A 10,533-nucleotide genomic window follows, 5' to 3' on the forward strand; every position below is an offset into this window, starting at 1 on the left:
AGAACATTTAAAACCTTTTAAAACTTTGATGCCAATGACATAGCGCACAGTATGCACTTGACTGACTTAAGAGTATGAACAACTTGTTCATTTGACTACTGTATCTAACTTCAAAATTAAATTAACCAATAGTCAGGCTACAGTAGACTTGGCCAGATTTGCTTACAAAATATATGACTAGACTTGAACCCAGCAGAAATATTATGCCCCCTTCCAAACTGGCAGAAAATAGTGCCCACCTTCCACCAATTTTAAATTCAGCTTGAAGTTACTGGCCTGATGTTGGTATTTGCCCCATTCATATTTCTTACATGAACTTGCAGCAGAAATGGTGCAAAATAGCAAGACCTGTTGGAATAGGCAGAAAGGAATTCAAACTTTTAATCTGATTGGTTTAATTTTTTTTTAGCAGGAGGAAAAAGAATAAAGTTACAAGATTCTTTTAATATTTTCACAATGTTAAACTAAAACTGAGCTCTAGGCTACATGTGTAAGTAAATCTAGAACACAAAAGGGTTAAATAAGATCTTCTTTTAAGATACAAGAACTTAAGCTTTCTTTACGTTTAACAAACTTCACAGAACAGATACTGCAAAGGAACAACCCCCTCCCCAACTTTTTTGTTTAAAGTGAACATTGTCCATAATTCACATGAACTTTAAGTAGTGTTCTCTCAACAGCCACCTTGAAATCATCTGTGCACTTGTAACGAGATTAAAGAGAATATTAAGGAGGAACAAAATAGCATCTTCAGTATTAATGCAGAGAAGTCTTGCGTATCAATCAGAATGCCCATCAAATGCTATGTCGGATTTTGTAGAGAAAAAAAAGTGCGTATCACAGCAGCCACCAAAATCCATGTTTCTTTGAACAATTCATGGCAAATGTAAATAATATCCTTGGACAGTCCCTCTCACCAGGACCCTTTCCTGAAAATGCAGCACATTACAGAAGATTTTGCTGCTGGTTTCATATTCTTGAATAATAACAATAATAAAAAAACCCAGCTTGCCTTTTGGATAGCTTACATTTTATGATGATGGGACACTTCTGATTTGCTTCATGGTTAATTAACGCTAATACAGTCAGATGCTGAGTTTGTGTGTGGGGAGACATAGATATTTTCTTTTTTTCTTTAAATTAGTAGTCTCCTTGTTAAATGTTCCTAGCTGGCTACCAAAGCAACAATGTAATTTGGCCTATAAGGAGTTAATTACCTGTAACGAGTAGAATGGAGGATGACTCATAGGAGCTTACTCCCAAAACCCTGGGGTTTTTCAAGTGACACATTACTTCACTCCTCTGACATTTTCTATCTATCTGCCCAGTATTTCAAGGGGAGACAAAATCTTTCCCTTTCTCAGATTTTCTTACAAATTTACCTGATTGTTAAAACCTTACTAATACACTGAGAAGCTAAATTCACTTAGGCTTAAGCTGGGCCACATCGATACGAATCCTTTTTTACCTGCATAAGCCCTGTGTGCAGCAGGAGACATGCCGATTATTATGTTTGCTTTTTTGTTTCCAAACTGACAAGACTGGCGCAATTCAGTTCAGCTCAGCTCAACATGACATACCATAACACAGAACCATAGGTCTAAACAAAGCCAAAACATTCTACTCCATGTAATGCTTTTCACATTCACTTGCTATACTTGCTTTGCAATAGATGTGGGCAGAGATTTTCATGAGAGCGTTCAGCTGCATAGAAACAGGGCTGATTGATAGAGCCCATGTGATTATCGCATTGACACTCTGGAAGTGAGGAACACAAACTCAGTCTGAAAAAGGGTGTTTTACCGGTTGTTCCCCAATACTGTTACTGAATTCCATTTGCTACAAAATGTCCTTTTTTTTTCCCCAGTATATAAGTCTAGCTACAGAAAGTCAGTCTGTAGAATCCAGCCATGGCTACTGTGCTGTGAATTAGCCTTATTTGATCAATTATCAGATACCTGCACTTAGCAAAAGGCAAACAAGAGCCAATCAGGTTTCGGCCAGTGGGAATGGCTGCACTGCTCAAGGTATGTGGAATCTGTTCACACAACTTGTAGAATCTCTGTGGATGCCATGTAAAAAGTATGCACCATTTACTGCTCTGGGATGGAGTTGGCTTTAAAGTGAGATCATAATTTAACTGAAAAGAAAGAAAAAAAAAACAACCCACAACCCTGATAGGTTCTTTATAGTAAGATAGATATAAAAATTTTTCATAAGAATCTCTGTCCCCCTTTCTTTTTGGCTTCCTGGGAAGAACCAGAAAGATGTTCCTACCCCAACAGAATCCCTGATGCTGGTGACACTGCCTAACTCAAAAGCCACACGCGATGAAGGCACGAGTGACCAGTCAGGTCTTCTGGGCTTAAGCAGCTGCAGTTGCTGCTCTTAGTAGAATTTCACCTCCTCAGGATTCACTAGCAGTGAAGAGGTGAAAGGCTGCACATTAAACAGTTTGTCCGAAAGCCAAGTGCATAGCAGACTTTTACACCAGCTTCTATACAACTATTTGTTTTAACTCTGCAGCTGGAATGTTTCCAGCGTAAGGCTTTTAGAGTGACTCCAGCAATAACAGAAGCCTTTGGATTTTTCTTGTTCTGTTTAAATCCACTAGCCATGCTCAAAAATAATATTTCTTCATGTTTTATTTTTATACGGTGGCTAGCAGGCACCTTAGTAACCAGCCAGAAATCAATTTCAACCACCATCAACCCCTAAACTACAGTACCAGGACGGTTGGCTAAAGAAAGGAAACTGATTGGCTGTAGTCTGAAACTTGCCTAGTACAAGGTGTCTGGCTGACTTTGTCCTAAATAAGGCTAACATTAGTGAACTAAGAGAACAGCATTTGGTTGCAGTCTTGCACTCAGGAACATCCTTCGCCAATGCGTTGGCAAGATCTCCCTACTTTCCGATCCAGTTTCACCATTTTCATAATGGCTTCCTCACGCCCACGTCCCATGTGGTCAAACGTGCAGTCATGTTGTTCAGGCAGGCGATGTAACATACAGAACACATAACCTACCATGGAAAGGGAGGAAAAAAAAAAAACAAAAAACAGTTAAGGACTTGGTTAAAGTGTCAGAATCTTACCTGAATCAGAAATGAAGGATCACCTACTGGGGGATTAGTCAGTTCTCAAAAATTAATGTCAGCTTTAAATTTTTACTTCTCTTCCTCACAGGGTATTAATAAATACCTGATTATTTACCACATTTTTTTGAGTATTTATCAACACAGTATCAAAGCTCCAGTCATACTACGTTTGGGGTTTTTTTGCCATCCTGTCATAGAGGAAGCCCCTCAAATTGTCTAAACTAGCTATGCCCAGATAGTAACAAAGCTAATGTTTTTTTAGGAAAAAAAAATAAAAAATCTGATCACCATCACTGAAATCTTTTCTACTTTATGTGGAGTTGGTTGTCACTTCTGAAATTCATGCCTATGGTACTCCAGATTTAGGTCCCAAGCAGGCATTCAAGTCAGAACTGTTAAATCTAGGCACCTTGCTGCCTCCTTACTGCCAGCACCCCAAGCAGGCAGCGACTGTGGGAGAGTTCACTGCTCCATTAGTATTCCAGTTTTCAGAAGCTTCTCTTCATGAACTGTTCTGACACTGAGCACAGGGGGTGAACAGCCATTTGACACAGGGACATGTCATGCCACACCATCCTGTTCTATAGCTGAAAAGATGTAGGTTATTGTCTCTTTGTGTAAAGCTAGTCAGTGTTACTCAGTTGTCCAGGGAGCACATGATTCAGAAACACTTAGCAATACTTCTTCCTACACTTGAGGAGGGGATCTTCAGTAGCCACCTCTTTCTAGTCTATACTCAGCTTTTTTCTTATTTGACCCTAACAATTTATAACAGTAAAGAAATTGCCTCAAATATGAATGTTACACAGTGATAAGTAGTATTAAGATGATATAGTAGGGAAAAGAGTCACACAGTTGCAGGGTTCATGTAGTCCACCGTATATGAAACAAAGTATGGTATCACCTATGCTGCAATATTTTTCCTGCCCGATGGTGCATAGAGCACATTGCTCTGCCTCTTGCTGAATGCTTTACGTTACTGCTGCTCCTTGAATGCTCAAAAGATATTAAAACCACAAAATTATTATATTGGAGAGATGAAAAAGGATAAAAATGAGTTAATGACTGAGAAAGCGTGTGTTTGTGCGCATATATATACACACACATACATACATATATATATGTTAAAAAAAAAGTGTGTAAAGTATTTCAAGCTCCTGGACTATAAAGCATCAATCGTCAGAGAGAACAACAGGCTACCTTTATGTTAGTGTGACTGTTTAGAAAACAGAAAGGGAAAAAAGTATCACACATGGAATTATTAAAAAAAAAAAGATCTGAAGAAAAACTGATCTATCTTTGCTCTTTGTTTCAATAGCAGCAGCTATGAAAAAACACTATTTCTATGGCTGGCTTTGAAACCCAGTCTAGGAAAAGGCAAAAAAGACAAGTTTTCTATATTGCTATATGTGATTCAGAAATAAGGATGGAAAGATGCAGATTGAATTGATACCTATTTTGCCCCTTGTGATCATTGCCTCCGCTTCAGTATCAATCTGGGTCATACCACACTGAAATGTGACAAACATCTTTCTTGATGTGCCAAAAATTCAAGGTTTGATTGTTAAAGTGAAAACATCCTTGGACTATAGTTTCAATACTGAACAGGCGTTTCACTCAGTTCTCTCTTACCGAAAGCATGGACTGAAGCCTTCCCTTATGTCTTGAAATAAGACTTCAAATTACTGAACCAATGTCCACTGCAGGCACAAGAATACATAAATATCTGACTAGATGATCTCAAAAAAATCAAGTTCATCCTCCTGTCTGCAATGGATGTGTAAGAAGCAGATGCAAGAAACCCTGCAGATACAGATTGGGATGAACTCATTTCAGTCCCTTGTAGATAAAAATTGGTATTTACAGATGGATTACCCATCTAGATTACAGATGGGATTTACAAATCCTGTCCACACAGTTAACAAGCATATGTATAAATGCTACTTAATGTTATCTAAAAGAGATCTTGAACATGTATACAATCATCTTACACAGCTTCAGCAAGACCCTTTTGACAATTCTATAAATTTAATAAGAAAATACATATACGACATGATTTATCACTTTCGAATGTGACCTTTCAATTGCCCCATCTCCTCACCCTCTACAAAGCCTCCTGCCTTTTGTAAACCAGTGTAATTTCATGATTTTCCTTTCAACTTTGCCACACCCAGCACAGTCTATTTTGTGCTTTGCCATATCTTAATTTCCTTTTTTGAACACCTTTTAGTTCTTTTTAGAGCACCTGTTTTCATGTAGGAAAAGCTGTACTGTATACTATTTGTATTCCAGATGAAACATATTATTTGGTTTTTTCTGTTCGTCAGGTATTTCCTTATGCGTTCTTGAACAGAATAACTGTCCACAAAGAACAGCAAGTGATTTTCATTTTCACAGACTACAGGAAAAGTATTTCTAATTTCAGTAATACATACGTCCCTGCTTATTGCAGGGGGGTTGGACTAGATGACTTTTAAAGGTCCCTTCCACCCAAACTATTCTATGATTCTGCATCTATTTAAATATGTACTGCTGATTAGAATTTGTAATACCCAATGAAAGAATACCCAAGCACATTTTGGACATTACTAAACATAGTTTTTCATATATTGGCTGTTCTTATGGAGGGGGCTGCTTCTTGTTGAATTAGCAGCGGGGATCTTCTGGAAATCTCATTTCCAAAAGACACTTCAGATCTTTAGTCCCACTGCTCCAAATGCCTAACTCATTTTAAAGATTGGAACTTGTATTTTTGTAGGTTTTATTTAAAATGTAAAGGACTTGAATATTGTTATATAGTAGCTAGCTGAGTAACAGTAGTTCTGAACATTTTTTCTTTAATTCAGAGTGGATATATTCTATTAAGTTATGACTGCTATATTCACTCCTTGCTTCTTCACTGGTCTGGAAATCAGAGTGGACATTCTGTGGTCTGCATGGGCACAAATGCCTGATGTCATATCAAGACCACCAGTTTTTACAACAGTTCCATTCTTATGTGCACTGGGGCAGAAGACCAATATATATACTTCTATTTTGATCCTTAAAACCAATCCAGACTTAGCGGTTAAACCTTTTCTCCTGAGAACTCTGCTTTTATGGTTATAAAGCAAGTTAGATAAATGAACTCTTGCTGTGTATTTACTGTTAAGTTCATTATGGGAAGATATCAAATACAGGTTGTCTACCCTAAAGGATTTTACTGCAGAAATGCTTCTTTTAGCACATTATAACTAAAAGATAAAATAAGTAAAATTCTGCTAGGGGAGAGAGCATTGGAAGAGGGAATCCATCTGCCAGCTATAGTTAGTTTACCCTAGTCATCAACCAAAAATATGCCAGACTTCCACTCTAAGCATAGAAGATTTCAGTCTAGAAAATGTAATCATACATCTCACAGCACTGCAATTATTATTTTCTGATGTTAGAAGTAAACTGTGAATCACCTGCTTCTTGGGCCTTGAATGCAAACATGTTGAAAAAACATTATGTAGTGCCTTAAAACCTTTGAGCTCCCCTAAGCGCCCCAGAAACTACTTCACAATATATATAGTCAAAAATTCACTTCCATTTCATCACCAGAGCATAAATGGCGAAAGCAATAAAGCAGTGTACCATCTCTGCCTTACTTGTACCCATACAGATGAATCTCTTGTGGAGGACATCCAAAAAAACCACCACTTGAAGGGAGTCTCAGATCGCACACAAGCAACTGTGAAGTTGCTTTCTTCATTCCTGAAAAATCTGCTGGGAAAAGGCAATTCGAGAGGACAGAAAACAAAATAATCTTCCCTATTCAAGACCAGAGAATGCCACAGACCTACAGTTCACTGTGCATGGGTGATGGTGAAAAATGACTGCATTTTCCTTGTTGTTACTTTCAAGAGCACTGGCTAGATGGGAGTATGGAATAACAATAAGCAAATATTTCAACTAAAACCTACATTTAATTCTTAACTTTCTGCCTTCAAATCCTGAAAACAGTAAGCTGCTAAAGTAGCAATAAAATGATATGTGAAGCATCAGAAACAATTCAACTAAATGGCATAAGCAGCCACAGCACAAAACCCATATTGTAATTTTGGAGGGTCCCTGATTTTATTAAATTTCTTTTTTTTTCTTTGTTAACTCAACAGAAAGTGCTCAGACTTTCTGGAACATGGACAAAGCCCAATAACTGGATTACTGCAAACTACCAATAGAGAAGCACAGCAACACTGGTGGGACGTCCTTGTCCAGGCATGGAGTAGTCCCAGACTCTTCTAATGTACTGCTGGAGAACATCACACCACTACACAAAATACATACTAAATATAATGATCCCTGTTATGTGAACAGCTTCGAGATGGGAAGGAAGCTCCTTTTTCTCCCACCCCAAGATTCTGGTCCTGATCTCACCTATGAGACATTCAGAAAGCTGCTAAAGGAAGAGCGATTTGTTTGTTTTGTTTCTGAGCATGTTTTGAAGAGTGGTAGAAGTGGCAAACAAGCTTATTAAATATGTATATAGCTTACTTTTAAATGTTTTTAAGCCACTTTGTAAATGTGTGTCCTTGTTTGAAACATCTTGATGTAAATTACCTAAAGAGTAGTCCTATGCTGCCACAATTACCCTTTAATAACTGCTTGATATTCAGTATATCCAAACTTGTTTTTTAAGACTAGAGAGCATTTTTGGACTTTACCATACAGTGCATGTGTCATACGGTGAATACTGAAGAAAACTGAACCCCGCTTGTGTAGATGTACATTCTTGCATTTCTAAAAGCTAAGCTATTCAAATATCATTGCTAGTACCATCAGTAGTACCATCAATCATTTTAACTGCTCAAGCTAGACATTTGTGTTTTCATTACATGCAGTAACTGCTCTGAAAATTTAGCCTTACATACTACATTGACCCTTTCTGATTCAAAGAAGCTTCCACTGGGAGGTAAAGGAAAGTGAAGTTGATACTACCATACAAAATCAGAGCTCCTGACACTTTAAAATCATCTTGCCCGCCCACTAGTACTGCTATTTATCATTTTCATACCCAGGTCAAAGGGCAGAAGTTCAAAACTGCCAGAATTTTCAGCTTACACCACTTCCAAATTTTATTGAATAAACAACTTGTGTTTGTATAGATCCCCTATACAAAGCCTACTTGAAAGTAGTCTTAATAATGGCATAGACTTACTCCTGCACAGATTTCTGTGCTGTGTGCTTTAGATTCTTCACATGCTTCGCAAGAAATTTTACCTTTCTTGCTAATTTGAAATTCTAATCATCAGAGGTTCAAACAGAACTTAAAAATACCATCTAACCTTAAGAGATGATGGTGCTGCAAAAATTCTCTACTGAAGGATTTCTTATCTAGCAAGATTATGTGTGAGTCTACATGCAGATTTCTGCACAAAACCAGATTTTAACATATCTTTAAAAGGTGAACAATTCTACAGGGTATCATACAACACAGCAAAACCAGGCAGATTAACCAGCAGAGATTAGCTCATGCAGTGATACATGCTGCTGCAGCACTGTTCAGAATAATTGGACATCATTCCCCTCAAGTGTCTAGTAATTCCTGAAACATTTATGCATCTCCCCCATCCCTTCCAACTGGAAAGGTAACTTTAATGTGTTGTAAATGATCCTAACAATAAAGCCATTAAAAAAGTGTGAGAGGGAGATCTTTTTTTTCTTTTTTCAAGATACGGAATAGGTAAGAAATGAATGTAGAAGTAGAATAGCTACCAAGATACAAAGCCAAGATCCTAAAGACTTGTGCATCGAATACGTCAGAACACGCTTGCTTTCTGGATTTCAATATAATCTAGCTTTGTTCCCCTAATATTTTGGAGATTGTTCAGAAAGAGCATCCAGCAATGGAAGAATTAATTGTGCTACAGTCCAGCCTAGCAAAACTTCCAGTGCAGCTTGTATGCACTCCTATTTTAGAGTATAGAAATATTTTAGTCTGCCAATATCTTGTATTATTCTCCTCCTACACAGCTCCATTCTTGCATATACTCTAATGATATCTCCTCTCTCTTCTGTGGGGAATGCTCTGCATTGGCATTGTCAGCTTTCATTACACAGCTCAAGGAACGTTCACTTTTACTGACATTTGCTACAAAGCCAAACCAACCCAAATCCCAACAAGCTAAACAACAAGCTTTTGGAAATAAGCGAGCTGAACTATTTTCCTGTTTCTCTTTCCCAGCTTTGCAAGATGTCGTGGACTTTTAGTGCTAATGAGTTCAGAGTAACTTGGCAAGGAATCTTGTCATTCCTTCCCACGGGGAAAGGGGAGTAAGCCACGTTATGGTGAAGCTTTGTAACCAAATAGATGTATTTATTAAAACTCCACAAAACATAGCTTGAGGCAGTCATTTCTATCATTTCCACTCCAGGAAGAGTGGATGGGGAATATTAACCTCTGTGTGCTCAAAGTTAGACGTCTCTAGATATTAACGCACTGTATCTTAAAAATTGCCCTCTCAAGGCAATTTCAGTTCCATGTTCCTTCACAAACAGCACAGCTGCAAAAGACTCAGGAAACACACAGCAGGAAGAACTGTACTTTTCTTATTAACTTGTTTTTCTAGCTATCTGCCATGGTCACTGCAACTTGACTTTCAATACCTTCTTCTTTATATAGATTGTCTACACTTACTCATGACTACCAAAATGATCAAGAACTGAATCAAAAAGAAGAAAAGAGGTGGTAAAGACACCTTAGAATGTTTCTTTTGATCTGCTAATCTGTCCCCGGGACTGGATGGGCGTTTCAGTGTTCCATCCTGCTCTTAAGTCAGTTGTAATCTCGGGTTTCATGCTAGAAGCACACAAGTCCCTGACGTCTGTGATGCTATGTAAAACTTCATGTCTGAGACTCAGGATTCTTACGAGATACTGCAGATCTATTTTGTATGTCTACTGCTGGATTTATGCTGAGAAGAAAAGACGGGAACAAAGTTTTGGGGTTTTGGTTTTTTTTTCCCTTTCTTGCTCTATTTTGCTGCCTACCACAAAGAGGGTAAAGCAATATGTATGAGCATGCATTAGAGAGAAAAGCTACTGGTGAAAAAAATTTCCCAGGAAATGAATGGAAGAAATAGTACACAAAAGAAAGATAACATCCTCTTAATCCTGCACCAGCCACTGGACAGGTATGGTCAAAGATTCTGCAAGAATTCTTTAGACTGCAAGGCAAAGGCTTTGTTTTCCAAGTTTAGTCACATATAACCTGTGTTTCAAAGTATCTTCTATTTTCTTGAAGATCATAAGTCTAGGAAGCTGCTTTAAGGGAGCATGCAAGAGATGCGGTTTTGCACTGTGGAGACTGCAAACAAACTACCTTTTATCCCAATTTGTGCTAATTTCAAATTCACTTTCCTATTTATCTTACTACTTTACTTGCACAGAAAGCCAACAAACTATTTTTTTTCCCTA

The 10,533-nt window shown here is 37.9% G+C and overlaps 1 protein-coding gene across 1 annotated transcript in view; it reads right to left on the minus strand.

The window, feature by feature from the left end:
• Positions 1-357: 357 nt before the first annotated feature.
• Positions 358-10,533, minus strand: part of ZFAND3 (zinc finger, AN1-type domain 3) — a 23,163-nt gene continuing 12,987 nt past the window's right edge. The window contains exon 2 of the mRNA XM_010297326.1: positions 358-3,021. Coding sequence (XP_010295628.1) covers positions 2,867-3,021 — 155 coding nt within the window. The 3' untranslated portion in view covers positions 358-2,866. The remainder of the gene's footprint in view (positions 3,022-10,533) is intronic.

This window comes from Phaethon lepturus, unplaced genomic scaffold (assembly GCF_000687285.1).
Source record: "Phaethon lepturus isolate BGI_N335 unplaced genomic scaffold, ASM68728v1 scaffold27791, whole genome shotgun sequence".
NCBI lineage: Eukaryota > Metazoa > Chordata > Aves > Phaethontiformes > Phaethontidae > Phaethon > Phaethon lepturus.